Source organism: Acomys russatus, chromosome 24 (assembly GCF_903995435.1).
Source record: "Acomys russatus chromosome 24, mAcoRus1.1, whole genome shotgun sequence".
NCBI lineage: Eukaryota > Metazoa > Chordata > Mammalia > Rodentia > Muridae > Acomys > Acomys russatus.
In genome coordinates this window covers 23,617,273-23,635,040 of record NC_067160.1, presented here as the reverse complement: position 1 = coordinate 23,635,040, position 17,768 = coordinate 23,617,273, and the positions used below count along the sequence as shown (strand labels likewise).

The window sequence follows — 17,768 nt, the reverse complement described above, 5'->3', positions numbered from 1 at the left end:
TATAAAACAGAAATGGAAACGACAATCCACTTGTAGACTGAAAATGGAAACTGTCATTTCAGTCTGGATTCTGACAGGTGTAATTCATGTGACTGAGCTGTTGAAATGCATTGCTATCAGCCTTCAAGCACTAGACTTTGATGGCCTGTCCCATTTCCGCCTTTTTGTAGAGAAGCTGAATTATTTGATAGCCATTGAACAGTATCATGCAGGGTTTTCTTTCATTCTTCTCATATTCTGTGTAGGTATTTCAGACACATGTGCAGATATGGAGATTATATTCTGAAACAGATCTGAGAGAAACTGTGTGGTTTCCCTGTTCGAGAAATGAGATAGCATAATCACCCATTAACATCATTTTCCAAAGAAACATTTTTTTTCTCTTGTTTAAGTAACAAACTTGCTTTCGGAATCAGATGACTATAAATCTTGGGGTTTTCCCTCCCATTTCTATGAGCTGAAACTGATTTTCCTCCTCTTTCTCTCACAGGGCATAATTATTTGCATATGTGGCTTTCCCTGTAGGTATTTCTGTAGCTAAAGAATGAATTCAAGTCCATGAAATTCAACTTTTTGATGGAGTGGCTGACCCAGCTGTCTTACAAATGCTAATAGAAATAGTTTCCATGTCAAAAAGTCTGGGAATTAATACTTAAACTCCCTCTGTCTTTTACAAGTTCTTCCTTTCAGATTAATTGTAACTTTTATTAGTCGGACCCAACAGGGAGACATAGCTCTTGGTCAAAGAGAGACATTTAATGAGTTTTCTAGGCATTTGGGTTTTATGTTTCCCACTGGTGACAATTTGGAGATGATCTGTGTAGTCTCCAGCCAGGTAGTTTAAGAAAAACATTTCATTGGGAAGTTAGAGGCAGGAATAAATTTCCTCACTTGTCATCAAGCGCCCTAGGTCCTCTGCAGCTTCAGATGTTAGGAAGGGAACCCTCAAGTAGGTTTCCATACAAATACAAGATTGAAAAGTCTTACAAACTAAAAGAAAAAATGATGCACAGTTTTATTTAGGACAACTATGTTCTACAGCTCTATAATAAAGCAGATATGGGCGGTTACTGTGTAGCATGCTTAGTCCTTGCTGGGAGAAGATCTTAAACATTCTTTCCACATGAGGAAAGAAGTTATGGTCAATCTGAAAAACTTGGCTGTGGACATCACTTCTCTGTCGCTCCCAATATGTGTGTGCATGCATGTGTGTGTGCCTGAATATTCAAATATTGTATTATATATTACAGTTGTAAGCAGCTTTTGCTTTTCAACCATGCTTCCAATGATCTTGAAAAGAAAGGTTTTACATACGTACATACAAACATACATACGTACATGCATACCATACATAAAATGGGTAACACAAGTTATGTAACTATTTGTTAATTGTGCACGCTGAAACACGGGCAGAAGAATGATATGTGGTGACCAGTGTCTTAGGGAACTGTCAGGGAGGCTCCAGGACAAAAGGCAAAGGGGCTTTTACTTCCTGTGTTTTTGTTCCCTGGATTGTTCTTGGACATGATTTCGTGCCTCCAGTGATGAAAATTTGCATCCAGCTTATAAGACATATACCAGGACATAACTTAAAAGTCAGTCTGCTGAAAGGATGTGCTGATACTGTCCTTCATGCACCTTGAATCTGGATAAGGCCTCTGTCTTCCTTTTGTGCTTTCTCAGATGTAATCTGTAATATGTGTCAGCCTGTTGTATTAGAGTTGGCCTGTCCTGGGAGAGTTCTGGGAGAGAGCTGCTCTGTTAATAGTTAGAATGTGCTTACTGACATTCGTTTGCATGCTTTTCTGAACTCAAACAACCTGCCTTAGATCATTGCTTTCTTTGTTATATTGATATATAAAAGAACACTGAAATTGACACAAGATGTTTCCAGCATTCGACTATAGTCTGCCCCTCAGATTCCAGGCTCAGCAGACAAAATTTATGTGGGTTGGCAGAAAATTTGGTAGGGGGTTATTTATTTATTATTTAGTTATTTATTTATTGAGACTGATGTAGCCAGGTTGGCCTCAAACGCACTACTTAGCCAAAGAGTTACCTTGAAGAACATATCAGCCTACTCCTCCTTCCCAAGTGCTGGGAGTATATGCATGCATCACTACAACTGGAAATCATTTATTTTTAAGAGAGATAAGCCAGAACCCAGACATCAAATTATTTTGTCAATTTATTTAATGGATTGATTTTTAAAAAATTAGACTTATACCCCACCTTGCTCATAAAATAATCTTAACAATATATGCATTTACTCTTTTAGTTGCTTTCATGGATGCTATATTATTTGGGGAAATATTTTCAACATTTACTAGATTCCAGCTTACAATATGAAATCACTATTCATAGAAAAGGAAAATACTTACAACTATCAGTGGAAATAAAAGTTGTAATAATTTTTTTTTTATTTTCTTAAATTGATTTACGTTTATTGTATGTGAATTGGTGCTTAAGCTGCACGTATGTCTATTTGAGAGTGCCAGATCTTGGAGTTACAGACAGTTGAGAGATGCCATGTGAGTGTAGGGATTTGAACCCAGGTACTCAGGAAGAACAGTCAGTGCCTTTAACCATTGAGCCATCTCTCCAGCCCAAAACTTGTAATAATTCTTAAGACACTTAGATAGTGTTTTCTGGAACACTGAAATTTTAATTTAAAATATCAGTCTCTCTCTCCTACTTTCAGGATTACAAACCGTGGAAGCAAGTAGGCCCACTGGACAGGAACGATAAGTATAACTTTCAGTGACTTTCACACATTTGGTTGTTGTAGGCGCGTCTCTTTAAACATTATTTTTTCTTCTGTTGTCTACATATTTATTTACTGTTTTTCACATTTAGTTTTTGGCAGTTTGTTATTGGTGATGTTTTGCTGGGATGCCAGCAGCAACGCTGGAGTCCTCTGATCCCGGGGAGCTGATTATTAAATACACAAAATGAAGACAGTACACATACTTCTGCTTTAGAAACAACACGTTTAGAATTCTGGGAGAACTCCTATTTGGCTACCAATGCTTATTTTCTTTCTGATCCCACACAATTTTCAGACGGAACTTAATTGAGGCTAGTTATTTACTGCATCTTTTTGTTTTGTAGTTTTGGAAAAAGAAGTAGGAAAACATGTCCATAAAGGACAGGTGGAAGCAAAGGTAGGTGTTCCTGCTGCTTCTGACTGGGGACGTGAGCAGTTACAGCCGGGCCAGATCTGTCTTGGGAGGCTTGCACCTTTTGTTATCTCCTCCATCGATAATGACTCAAGGTAACCAGGGTTTTAAGTGAAAAAGGCCCCAGCTGTTCATTTTCTGGGAAATTCACGGGATCAGCAGGCACTACTGGTTGTTGTTTTCACAACATCAGCAGTTTCTAAGCAGTAGAACCAATTAAAGAGCCCCCCCCTTTCTAAATTATCTTTTCCCCCCTGCTCATGATTTTCTACAAAAACAGGAAAACCAAGTTCTGCAAAATCCAGTAGAAATCTTTGTTTTTGCTGCTAACCAATAAAAGGGAGTACAGACACTAGCTGTAATTTAGACTTTTGTGTTTGTTTCTTTGTTAATTAGCGAACATTTTTCTCTTATAAGTGGAGACAAGCTTTTTGAAACTAAAACAAATGATTTAAGTAAAATAGCTAAGAGCATTGAGCACACTCCAGACACTCGGTGATTGATTGTTTTATAAACGAATGGGTGATTGACTTATGTCCACAACATTGCTGAGTTATCTGTCTACTTTTGTATATCCCATCTATAGAAGGAGTTGAGCAGAGCACCAAATACTTGATCATATAAGTCCTGTTGATTTGTCAGTAAGCTCACACTAAAATCGTTGGTGCATTTCCTGGGAACCTTATAGCTTACGTGGCCCTTGGATCTTCAGTTATGGTATCCTCTGGAAATTCTCTATTCTTGTACATTGACCTCTTTTCTCTCTCCCTCCCCACTGTTCTCCTTGTTTTCTAGAAGATAATTTTATGTCACAAAATGTGGGATGATTGGTCACCTAAAGATTAGGGTGATGGAGACTAAATTGCTTTCAGCAAAATTTGCATTTGCCAGGAGCAGCCTGGAATCCTAAAGACTTTGAAAAAGAGTATGCAGCTCTGATTTCTCATTGTCGAACTCATGTTAACACTCTGGCATGCCTGGAAACTTCAAAATGATACAGGAAGGCAAATCTCTCGCTATCTGCACTTTATATAAAATAGATCTCAAAGACCAAGGCTGTGATTAAAGGGAATGATTTCAACGTCAATAGAAATGCTGGGGTACATGAACACTGTGTGAATTGTGACGTGATTTCAGGGCCTTATCAGAAGATAAAAATGTGAGATTATTTGCCTTGAGAATGGAAAACTGAACAAGATTGAAAGTGGATTTACTAAATCTTCAACCCTACGGGGAACAATAGTATATAGGCTACATCACCAGGCTGGTCTTCATTTCCAGTGAGATAAAGGCAAGAGATTAACACCAGGATGAGGGAATTAGATTAAATCTTCAGAAAAACAGCTTGACATCAGTGGTGCTGTTTTAGAAAAAGCCACCCAGAGAATGAAGTAGGCCATTGCAGGAAAAAATATGCCTATTTATGAATAGGTTTATGCAGTTGGTTAAATGACTCAACTATTGATCCAAGACAACCAGTATTTATCAGATGTTTTTTTGTTATTGTTTTTGCTGAAGGCATCTAGAGTTTGGTAGAGAAAAAGACACTTATGGCAATAACCTAAGCACAGTGCAGACTTTGACAATATCACAAGAGGAACATACCTTGGGAATTTATAAGAAAATCCTTGTCCGTTTAAAATCATCAAGAAAATGCTCATGTTAAATATATCACAAATCATAATTTTGAGAGTGTGAAAAATAGTTTGGCCTGATTGTGGTTGTGAATGTGTACTTGTGTTTGTGAGACTTTGTATGTTTCAGAAAATGGATGAAAATTCTGTTTAAATCAGTAACACATGCAAGAACACAGATGCAATACACATAAAGACAGGAGAGTTTAATTTACTAAAAATGGGATCAAACTAGTAAATGATATTCCCAAGGGAATAGGATTAAGAAGAGAACTCAAAATCCAAAGACTTAAAAAGGAAAGAAAAGGTTACTCTAATACTATTTCACTTGTGCTCCTCTTCCTCCTCCTCCTTCCAGTGTCTTAATCTGCTCTGACAACTGCAATCTTCTTGCCTCAGCCTCCTCAGTACTAGGGTTAAGAACATGTATCTCTGCCTGCCTAATTAATAATTTCAATAGATAATGTTGTATTTAGGCAAGTGTTAGAGTTACCGAGAACCAGTACATCCCATTCTTATGAAGTTTACAATTCACAGCTAGACAACACTGAGGAGTAAGTAGTATTTTAAATAACTACAATGGAAATAAAAGCTTCAGAGAAGATGAACTAAGGAGCAAAGTAAAGGATTAGTTATGGGGATGATAATATGAAATAAAAGACTCAAAGAAGTAGGTAGAAGCCAACTCTATGAACAATACACACACTAGGAGAATCTGTTTTCTTCAGGGAAGAGCCCATGATAGATTATCTAATACTAAGTAGTCAGTTCTAAGCACATTTACATACCATCACAGTAAATGGGCTCAGTAGATTGTCTGTCATCTTTCATCTATCTATCATCTATCTATCTATCTATCTATCTATCTATCTATCTATCTACCTACATCTTTCTATATACATCATCTATCATCTTCTACCAATCACCTAGCTTTCATCTATCTATCTATCTATCTATCTATCTATCTATCTATCTATCTATCATCTATAACTGTACATATATCTATATTTTATCTATGTCTATATATAACAATAATAAAGAAGAAGTCATAAATTTGAGAAGAAGTAGGGACATGGGAAAAATTGGAGTGGGAAGGGGGAGGGGTGGAAATGTAAATATAGTACTCATGCGTGAAACTCTCTCTCAAACTAAATCTTAAAAACCCAAATTAATGACAACAACAAATGAATATACAGAATGGGAAGTCTTTAGAGGAATTTAGATTTATGGGTGACATTTAGGAAAGAAATGTCATCAGTGGTGCAACATGCAGAATAGACAAAAAATAGGGTGAATTTTATGTGGGAAGGTGAGTTAGTTGAAATCTAGTTTGGTGTTGTAAGGGGCAGGTGGTGACATCTGGGGTCAGGATTATGTCTGCGCAGATGGAGATAAATGAACTGATGGATACCTAGTTTTGAAGGTAGAGATGCTGGAGATGGCAGTAACAAGCCTTATCAACAGTAGAGAGTCTGCATAGTTTGAGAATTTAAGACCATACACCTACCCGCTTGTGGAATTGATTTGGATGGTGTGAACATTTTCAGGGCAATGGGCCTAAAAAGGGAACTGAATTTCAAGGAAACATCAGGAGATGCCTTTGAGAACTTAAGTAGATCCTTTAATAAAATTAGATTCACAATATTGAAGCATTTTGTTTGTGGTATAAGCTGCAGATATGTGACCTCTGAAATGAGGACATGATAAAATCAGAGGCATACATGACATCAATCAGAAAGAGCACATTACATATAAGAAACTCTGGGGTCTGAGTAGAGAGCTCTGTCTACAAAGTACTTTTCTCATGAGCATGAATACACGAGTTTAATCTCTATAACCCGTATACAAATGTTGAGATTATGGTATGTGCATATATTCCAGCAATAGGAGACAGAGGGTTCCAGAAGTTCATTGGCCAGCCTGTGTATTTTAGTTATTAGAACCAGGCTAGTGAGACTCCTTTCATCTCAAAGGAAAAGGGAAAGACTCCTGAGGATGACACCTGAGGTAGGTTTATGGCTTCTACACACACTTGTATACATAGGCGCACATGCACCTCCACAGCATGTGAAAATACATGTGTACCAAACACACAAACGCACAGACAACAAAACAAACTCTAAGTAATAAAAACTAAGACAGATGAAAATATGATATGAAATAATCTTCAGAGAATTTGTGAGGGTAGAGGGAAATAGAGTGGCGAGTCACAGACTGAGTGGGGTATTCGGCAGTAACAATGGACTCAAAGTGTCAAGTGTCACTGTGAAACCAAATAAGAAAAGGTTAGCATGTTTGTGATATCAGCAGCAGGCAAAGCGCAAGTTGCTTCATCCGACCTTTGCTTTGGCTACTCAACACACTTTTGTGTATCTGTGTCTGGGATCTTACTGGAGGGTGCTTGTTCTCTTCTGGACTGAGGGTGGAGTCATCTCTCTCCCTAGGAAGATGAGTTCCATTTTGTGCCTTCATCCACGTTCTAGATCCCTGCAGTGCTGGGGAGGGGGTTGAACTTCTGACCTGAACTGGAAAATCCTCATTCTAAAACACTCCCCTCCAAACCCTGAGTCATAGCTATCATTATTAACTTGATTTCATTTTTCAACCAGTTTACACTGGTTTTCCATTGGTGCTGTCTTTGAAGACATGGATGGAATAGCTTTGTTGAATGATGCAATTTAAAGATATTAACCCCAAACCAGGACAGTTTGGGAACAAAAGTGATTCTCCTTACCCAATGAATTAAATTATTATTGAAATCAGAACTTTAATGAGTATTTAAGCAGAAAGAGCTAGTCACCATGTGCTGTAGACTAAACTTTACACGTAGAATGAATGAATTACCTTTTTCACCTTCACTTTCAAAGGACAATCTCCTTCTTCGCAGTTTACAGGTATCCCCGTCAGAATCATTTATAGATTGGGACTGTAGCAAAAGATCAGCCTTTGTCAATGGAACTCAAAGGTCAACATAGGTTACACTAATTGAATACGATGTCTTATCAGTGAACTCTCTGCTATGTCATATCATATCAATCACTTTGAATCTCAGGAATTACGTGTTTGGAAAACAGGTACAGTACTTTGCTTACAGGTTGCCTCTAAAATTTAAAACAGATCGATAATTTCTAGTAGTTTCACAATTTATTTGGGGGAAACCATGGTTTGTGGGAATTTGAGCTGAGAAGGTTGAATTCTGGCATTAGCACTTACAGATAAGGCCTTAAAAATTAAAAATTTAGAAAATGTAGGAGAACCTGTATTATTGCCAACAAAATATATAAATCAATTAACATTAGCTAGGATGTATAAAAGATTAAATTTTACAATAAGCATATAATTGAAGACAGTAGGTACAATGTTGCGAGAGCTTTATTACCCTGTTTCAGCTCCTTCTCTTCCGACGTCTGTACAGTATCAAGCTTGTAAATCAAAGCCGAAGGCCCTGAAAAGTTCAATTTGGCTGCTTTCTGAATATCAGTTCAAAGGAGTGACCCGAGTTAGTGTTTTATTTTTAGATAAAGCCAGAATAAGCTTAGTGACACTTGAGTGAGATCACAATAAAGTTCAATTAAAACCGTCATGAAGACATATTCTTGGTGTATGCTTTAATTTTATCAGGGGTTTGAAAAGGACTTGTTTTGTTGGGTGCATTAGACACCGAATGGCAATGTCGTGACCCTAGAAGCTGCTGTTTCTTAAGGCCTTCTGAGTGACTTGAAATGGCTAAATACGACACTTTTTCCCCCCTAAATACTAATTTAGGGATTTTTCCTCCATAGAACACTCATCCATAGAATGTAAATACACTGGGCAAATACCAAGTGCTCAATGTTTGATTTTTTGTTAACTGGGCATTTAGAATTGGAATCTGAAATTTGGGGTCTATCCTAATAATAAATTGTGAGCTACAATGGAAGTTCTCTGTCCACAGAACAGGACTTCACAGGGAAGCACATTAAGAGCCATATTCTCAAAATTATTTTAGGTTAAGTAATGTGTATAATTAAAAATAAAAATATTATTTCAGTTAGGCCATACCTTATTTTCTTCATAGCCTAGGTTTTTGTCTCTATTGTAAGACTTAATTAATTAATACTTCTTTAATTTGAAAATCTATTGAAAATCTAAACTTGAATCAGGCTAATCTTCTCAATGTGACAGAGAAATCAATAGCAATTGATATGGTATAAATAATAGATGAGAAAATATTTCACCCTCTATGTAAGACAAACTCTTTTAAGATATTTTTGAAATTGCTTAAAATCACTTATTTTCCTGCAAAAAATCGGCATATACAAACTGAGATTTAAGAATATCTCAAAGGTCAAATTTAATTGACATTTAAAAAGTACTCAACATCTTTTAATACTGAATCCCTGCCCTATAAGTTATTAATTTCAATATCCAGCTGGACTTTTCCCTCAGTACTTAATATTGATAAATCTTTGTTGCAATAATTTGCTTGTTATTTTCAGAAGCATTTGGCAAATCTAAGGATGACATTTCAGAAATATGCAGATCAGTAATGAACGTCTACCTTTGCACTTTCGTGTCTCAGGTTGAAAGTCAGTTCTAGGTTTGTCAGAAAGTGGTCAGAAAACTCTGGATACATATCCAAGACCTCCAGTAAGTCTTCTCTCTGGATCTTATGCAGGTCACAGTAAGTGAGAGCTCTCACATCTGCATTAGACTTGCCAGGTTTGGCATAAAGATGAACCATTTCCCCAAAGATATCATTTTTTCCTAAAAATAAACCAGAAAAAGAAAAAGATGAAGAAGGAGGAGGAGGAGGAGGAGGAAAGAAAGAAAAGGAGGAAGAGAAAGTGAATTAGTTAAACATTTTCTTTATAATAGTAGAAAGGGACACCAACCAACTGACAAATCACTGAACCAAAGATTGCAAATGTAAGGGCCTATACTAACAGGTGCCTGGACACCAAAATTCTGTGTCTGGGCTGACTGTACTATATTTGCTGAGTGGAATTTTGTTCTTAAAAAGTCACTGGCTCTGTTACAGTCTCTTTCATTTCTTTATTTAGATTCTTCTGCTAAGGGTGTAGATCTAGAAAATGTCATCATTTGTTACACCCTGAGTGCTAGCTATGGATCTCGCCATATTTTTTTTTTCTCTAAATCTACTTCCAGGTAGAAGTGTTCTGCAGCTGTCAATCCAGGAACTTGAGAGGCTAAAATGAATTGGATTCATGTTCTCTCTGTTTTGTAGAATCATGTCCGGAGCTTCTGCAAATTAACAGCTCCATTATTCCTCAGCACTCACTGACATGGACAAGGGCTTTCAATGCACCCTGTTTCTTCAAGTTATCGGTTTTGAATTTGCCTTTACTGTACTTGTCCATTTGTTTAAATTATTTAGTTCTATGTCTTGCATATATATATATATATATATATATATATATATATATATATATATATATATATATATAGTCAGTTGTTTTGGTCACATGGTCTTTGCTCTGAAACTTTGTTCCCTTTGTTCTCTGCAAATGCTGACATTATTTCACGGTCTGGAATCTGGTGGTCCTCCCCCATCATCTCCTAACCGTGTGCTGTGTGATTTCAGCTTTACTTAATGGCAAGAATAAGAATAAATGATATTTTCCGAGGACCATGCATGTTCCAGGTACTGTGCCAGATATTTACTTAGATTATCATACAGCCCTCAAAATAATTTTGTGAAGATGAGATTGATATCCAAAATCTACAGATATTGAAACAAGATTAAAAAGGTAAACTGATTTGTAGAAGGTTACTTCTTAGTTGGGCGAAGTAGGGGAAGGAAAAGTGTTCGTGATTAACGCCGTAGATTTTGACTTTAGAATCAGTATCCTTAGCTGTTTAAAATATCAAAGCTCCCAGTACTTTTCAAAAATTCATGGCCATTGTTTCATTTCTGAATATCAAAGTACTCACGTGGCACATGCCCTTAATAATACTGATAGACTACTTTATGAAGTCACTTTTAAAGGTCATTAGTAGCAGTGAAAAATAGTTCTTTCTTCACGTATCCTGAAGGTTCTTTTCATATTAAAAGAAAACTCTGTATGCCTTATGTTAGCTTGTGGTGGATAACATATTTATTACAAATTTTGGAGCTATCCAGGATGTTAAAACAATAAATCTCTACCAAGTAAAACTGCTGCAATATTCTTATTTTAAGTGAGAATTTAATAAGGGAAAGGTAAATACCATATACTATTACTAATAAAAATTACGTTAGAAAGAAGACATTAGGCATAGTTTAAATAAATATTTATATGCCTTTGAAAAACCAGAATGAATAGTGATTTTTTAATCCTAACTTACGTGGAAATTAGGACAGCAAAGGAGAAGCTCTTGAAATTCTTCAGTTTGGAAGGCTTAGTCTAGACATGACTTTATATTTTAATTATCTTTTATGACAATAGATGAACAAGGCAGAAGCCTTTTGATGCTGAGCAGCACTCTATAGTCACTGCAGTCTAGAAGCTAGGGCAGGAGGTTTGAGGATCAGCCTCTGCTTTCCACAGTAATACACCAGGACATGCTGTCCGTGCCAGATCCAGTGAAAGTTCTCCTTTGATAAGCCGCCTTGAGATGCTTTAGGATGTTTTCACTCCTTGACTCTTTATTGGTTTAGAAATCAAATTGTGTGCCTCCACAATTAGGGAAATTTTGGGCAACTATCATAACAAAATTATCAGAATACCCAGGGAATCACGTAAATTGCTTTGTTTGTGCAGGGCATCTAATGAGCCATACTCTGGTTCTGTCCAACAACAAACAGATAATAGTCATGAGTTAATGTTCAGATGTGAACATTGAAAGACGAGTGAAAGGGAACCACCCAATTGCACATATTGATTGAGTGATTGATCGATACATACAGGCCTTGACTATGCTAAGTGAGGGCTATGCCTATAATTTACACCTCTAGGCCTGCATGCCTAATACTTAATGGGACAGTATACTAAATCTATGAGAAAACAGTGAATTTTCCTAGACATTGGAGGTATATTGGGAGACAGAATTTTGATCCTGTGTCAGCAGAGAGAAAGAGAACGGTCTCATCTTTTTCTGTTCCCCTCTCCATTTCCTTAACAGTCTAAAGAAATGCCATGAGTTCATATAAGTAGGGTTTATTTTTAAAGAGACAGATTAGACTAACCATGGACATTCCTTTATACACAAACCTATATATATATATCTAATTTTTGTATTCCCATCATCTCTACTCCTGGTAATATATTCACAGCTATTTTCTATATAGATAGAAATTTTAGCGATAGAAATGATTTTGAAATAAAGACTTCAATTTCTTTTCTAAGAACACAGAAAATAAATGAAATTTACTAAAATATAAACTTAGCTCGTGATACTGTAGGCACGTACTAATTAGTATGTCTACAAAATTGAGTATTTCATATGAAGATGCTGAAGAATCAATCATGAAGCCAAGATATCACAGGAAAAGGAAAATATGGGCTATTTTTGTATGTTTGGCCTAAATTTCTAAGTAGGCTGTCAATAGCTGAAGAGAATCATGAGAATATTTACACATTAAACAAAAAAAATTGCAACACCAAGAAAACATTTTCGTCAAGATTAATTTGATATACATTGAATTGAAATAAATCTTTAAAATGATCAGGGCTAAAGGATCCTTATCACCCAACCAGTCAGCCTATTAATCTGCCATCCTGAATGAATGAGTGGTGGCAGCTACTCATAGCTGATAATGTCATTATTCCATGGTAAAACACTCACCAAGAATAGCTACCACTATGTCATCCTTAAGGATTTCAATGGAGCCTCTGGATAAGAAGTATAGTGCAGTTAGGACATCCCCACAGTGAACCAGAGTGTCTCCTGGAGGGGCGTGGGTGGTTTTGAACTTCATTGCCAGAGCTCTGAGGCAGCCTTTACTTGCTCCTCGAAAGGCTTTGCAGTTTTGTAGCAAAGTCTGGTTCAGATGCAGGCAAATGTCAGCTTGTAAACATTCTGGAAATCCCTTTAAGACCTGAAAGGAAAAAACAAAGAGTTTGATACTACCAGAACACTAGGCACTGGAACTCGAAGTAAAGTCTATTATTTGCTCACAGACCTACAGGTGCAGTAATTGTCACGAGGGAGTGTTTTCTTTTTTAAATAATACATCTAATTTGCTTCCCGTAATGAATATTTGGTTTGCTGAACATGTCAGAAATTTTGATTTTGAATTGTTTTGTGAGTTAACTACAGACATTCAACTCAACCCAAATTCCTTCTCATTAAAGTGTTATGGCTATGTATTTCTCATTACTTCCTTTTTTCTGCATTAGGCTATGTAGTATCATATTATGCTTGGATGTAATGCAATGTGACAATCTAAAGGACACTGGTGAAGGCTAATACAACTTAAAGATGAAAAACCTTTTGAAGGAATTTCAAGTCAATTTAAACTGCCATCCTGGAAATACATCTTAGTTGATGCAGCTATGATATTTACAAGTATCATAACCACTGCAGTGTTCTTAGCCAATTCTATTTGGAATAATCATATTGTATATACACATTACTTATACTAAATATTTTGACAAACATCAAAAATAAAGGTAAGGAGAACAGTTGATGAATTTTAAAGTAAAGTTACTTTTTAATAATATAAATAGAAATTTTAGTGATAGAAATGGTAGTAGTTTTGAAAATTTACTCATCAATTTAAAATCCAAGGAACAGATTAAACAATAATTTTTGATAAATGTTCCTCAGTTTGAATAGAATAAAATTTTGTTTTTGTTTTTGTTTTGTTTTTGTTTTTGTTTTTGTTTTTGTTTTTTTTTTTTTACAAAATTATCAGTATAAATGGGTTGTTGGCACTCTTTATGGCTTATTCTCTGTGGTGTCATATGCAAGTTTCATTTCTTATACTGACTTCCCCCTGTAAGTATAAGCAGGGTAGATGAAGGGAGCATTGTACAGAACAATTTACAGGGTAATAATGCATTTAGTGACTTTTCTTTTTGTGATTTTTCATTGGCTCAACTTAGTATATACATTAATTTAACAGGAAATAATAATAAATTAGCTATATAACAATTCAGATGTACTCAGTCCATAAATAAACTTTAAATTGAATTATATTTGAGTCAAACTACAACTTTCAGTGGTTGAAATAATAAACAACTACAGGGATCCAACTTCTACTGAGCCCCTGTGTGATATAGCTACCCAATTAAGTATGGTATAATATGAAAAGATTTTTAACATATGTGAGGCATAACAGCCATATTTTTTGTTTTTGTCCTATTCATCTACAGAAAGTAAAGTGTAGTAAAAAAAATCTATGGATTTTTTTAAAAAAGAATTTGCCACAATTTGACTTTTGTGCAAGCCACCTCACCCATCCACATTTCTCTGCTACAAGATTAGAATCTTCACAATATTAACTGAGATATGGTACCACTAAATACTGTGCCAGGTATCAGGCTCTGCTTCCTCAGCTCCATGCTGCTAACATTTTCACCCTGAAAGTTTTCTGTTTCCTGACTTGGGTCCAACAGAATTCAAGCCTTCCTCTTGTATAATTTTGAGCCTGCATCCTCAGAGGCCCCCTTACCTATAACCTTAGGCTCCATCTCCATGAGCAGACTCATCCCAGTTTCCTTGTTTGGACTGGAAACCTCTCCAATACAACCTGCCTAAAATTGCTGAATTCTGTCTCTGAAGCCTAGTGGTGTTATCTCATTCTGATGGGCCCTAAATAAATTTAGGCATCTTCATGGAAACCATGAGTAACTGGTCTCTTCCATCATCTTCATTGGAAATTATTGCACTGAATTTCTTGGCAAGTTGTGGCAAGCTGGAAACACCCTTAGTTTGGATACTGTTTCTGACTTAAGAGCCATTTCCTTTGGGGATTGTCTAGGGGAAAGATAGCAGTGTCCATTGTCTTCTGCATGTGTCCTTTACTTCCTTGAAAGCCACTTTTAGAATCTCAGCATAACTCTTAAATGACTCTGCTAGAATATAGAAAGACAGAGCACTACATCATGTAGTAAGTTAGACTTTTTCCTTTCGATAGAGCTGGTAAAGTGCCTTATATTTCACATAAATGTGGAAGACTATTTTTCCCGAACAGCTTGGGTGATAACAATGAACTTAAGAGTTACTGCTTCTGGCATATTCCTTGACATACCCCATTCTGTTTCTGTGTGACTGCTCATGTGTTTGTTGGCATGTTTTGAGTTGGAAGATCGTGATGATGGATGGTTTTTCTAACTTTCAAGTCTGTAACAGGAGCTACCTAGTTAGGTGAATGTGGACTGGAGTTCTTGGTCCTTCATGTTCCAGTTCATAGTTTGGCGCTTATTTAACGTCTCTGTGACTCAGTATCTTATTTTCCAAAATTAAATTAATAACATTTGCTTCACAGGTTAAGTCCTTAACTTAATACAATTAAATATGATAATGTATGTAAACTATCTAACATGAACTTGATACTCAATTCACAATACATTTCTGGATTCATAAAAAATAAAAACCTGAGTGCTTATTTTCTCCCAAACAACAAATATTTTCTCTTTAACTAGTTTTGTTCTCTGTTAACTGAGCAGAGTTTAAATGTTCTGCACTCTGGTATCATTAGTTTGTAGATTCCCTCCCCCACCATTTCTCTGTAACTTTATTTCCTATTCCTTTAGTGTTCTGGTTCATGCCTTCAATTCATATTGAAAGTAGGTGGTTAATGAAATAGATTACAAATATGTTTTAGCATCCCAGTCATCCTGGAAGTCCACAGACCCTGAAGATCACTTGGGAAAGTGTCCATGCTAAATGTTCTCACTTTCATTCTTTATTCAACTAAAATGGGCTCCATTGAAAGGACTGAATCCAGCAAGAGATGCCGTAGTGCCTTGTTTTCACAGGAGCTGATTATACAGATATTGCATAAAAAGTTGCCTCATGAGATCAGAAGTCTCATATGACCTTAGCCTTTAACTAACTTAAAAGAGGGTCCTAGAAACCTACAAGAAGAACATTATGATAGGCAGAATTGGGCCCAGGGGTCCCGCTCAAACTATGGCACCAGCCAAGGACAATACAGGCGGTAAACTTCAAACCCCTACCCAGATCTAGACAATGGACAGGACATTCTCCACAGTTGAGTGGAGAGTGGGGTATGACTTTCACATGTACTCTGGTGCCTCATATTTGACCATGTCCCCTGGAGGGGGAGACCTGGTGGCACTCAGAGGAAGGATAGCAGGCTACCAAGAAAAGACTTGATACCCTATGAGCATATAAAGGGGGAGGAAGTCCCCCTCAGGCACAGTCATAGGGGAGGGGAGTAAGGGGAAAATGGGAGGGAGGGAAGAATGGGAGGATACAAGGGATGGGATAACCATTGAGATGTAACAAGAATAAATTAATAAAAAAATAAAAAATTTAAAAAAAAATGAAAAAAAAAAAAAGAACTTCTTATTGATTCTTTGTGAATTTAACATCATGGACCCCAATCTCACTCATCTCCCTATCCCCTTTCCCCTCACCCTTCACTCTTGCCAAAGGGGGAAAAATCCCATCATGGGAAACGAAGTGTGTCACAGTGTATCCGACAGTATACCCTTCTGTCTAACTTCTTTATTGCACTGGCTTCTGCTACACTATCAATACTGGGCCCTCACTGGACTCAACAACAAAATATCCTGTTGTTGCCTCCTGTCACAGAGATCCTACAGTTTTTGATTTGTTGGACTGGCCCCTTCATCTGCTCAAGCAGTTCATAGATGGGGTAGATGTTGGAGATGGGTCTGGGTGGTAGTTGATCTGGTCAGCCCTCCAGCTCCTCTCCAGCACTGCCCGGGATAACTCATTCAGTGCCACAGCCATCAAGGGACAGAGCCAATTCTCCTATTCTTATGCCCTCCAGGCTGGTTCACCCATGACCAGCTCTACTGTGGTTACCAGGCAAGGTACAGGGCTGGCCCTCCTGGTTGGTGCAGTCAGTGGGGGACAGGGCTAGTTCTTATGACTTTCTTAACTATCTTAATTTAATCACATCAGTTGCTCAAACAAAATTGAGTAATACTTGAAATTCACTTGTTGAAACCTTGAGTAGCCCCAATTTTGCATTTCCCCAAGTAGATCTGTGGCTTTAGAATTTGGGTTTAATTTCAGGAAAGAAAGAATTTTTTAAAAGTGAGAAATAAAACGGAGTTTATTCAAGACGCCTCAATTCACTATTTCCATCTGGGTTACCTTCTTCATTTCCTACTTATTGTACTATTTTTTTTCTATGTTTGTTTCCTTTTCTAAACCCCTGAATTAGAATCTTTTCATTTACCGCTAAAATACTGACATTTTAGCAGGCCTTGCTGATATATATGAAAAAAACTCGAGTGTGAAATAGCTAAACACAAACCAGGACACCAGCTTACTTGGTGATGGTGCATTCTTGGATGTCAAATTTTGATTCGGCTAAGGTATGTGTCATTGTCTGCTGTGCATCTGGAGCTATTATTTTATTGAGAGAATCCAATTTTAAACACCAAGAAGCATCACCCACTATCAGTCTCATGGTCTGCACCTTAGAAAATGCCTTTTTAGTGTGCATCCATTCATATATTGACTCCCACAAATGCTTAAATCGCACCAGACACTAAGCTAAAAAGAATCATCATGAATAACACATGTTCTGAAAATATACCTAGTCTTCATGACAGAGTGAACACAATTCTTACAGTTCTATTCAGAACTGGCCACACCATCTTCCTGTTAAAGTAGGGCATTTGTAATTACAAAGTCCATTTATGGAACCCCCAAGGAACAGTTGGTTCCAGGTGAGTTGGAGTCCTAATCTCATTTTTCTAACACTGCTACTGTAGGACAGATTTTTCCCCATAAGCATATGTATTTTTATTTCTTTCCTTTTGAAGAAAATAATAAGCCTTGTGTTAATCCAGCCAAAGACAAC

The 17,768-nt window shown here is 36.8% G+C and overlaps 1 protein-coding gene across 4 annotated transcripts in view; it reads right to left on the bottom strand.

The window, feature by feature from the left end:
- The window catches only part of Kcnh7 (potassium voltage-gated channel subfamily H member 7), a 450,850-nt gene that overhangs the window by 21,076 nt on the left and 412,006 nt on the right, over positions 1–17,768 (bottom strand). For 2 of the 4 annotated variants that reach the window (XM_051167116.1, XM_051167118.1), the window contains 3 exons: positions 12,581–12,833; positions 9,354–9,559; positions 7,556–7,739 (listed from right to left, as the gene is read on the bottom strand). In XM_051167116.1, coding sequence (XP_051023073.1) covers positions 7,581–7,739; positions 9,354–9,559; positions 12,581–12,833 — 618 coding nt within the window. In that variant the 3' untranslated portion in view covers positions 7,556–7,580. Of the gene's footprint in view, positions 1–7,555; positions 7,740–9,353; positions 9,560–12,580; positions 12,834–17,768 lie in introns of those variants that run through there. The other 2 variants (XM_051167119.1, XM_051167117.1) reach the window with 2 other exon arrangements.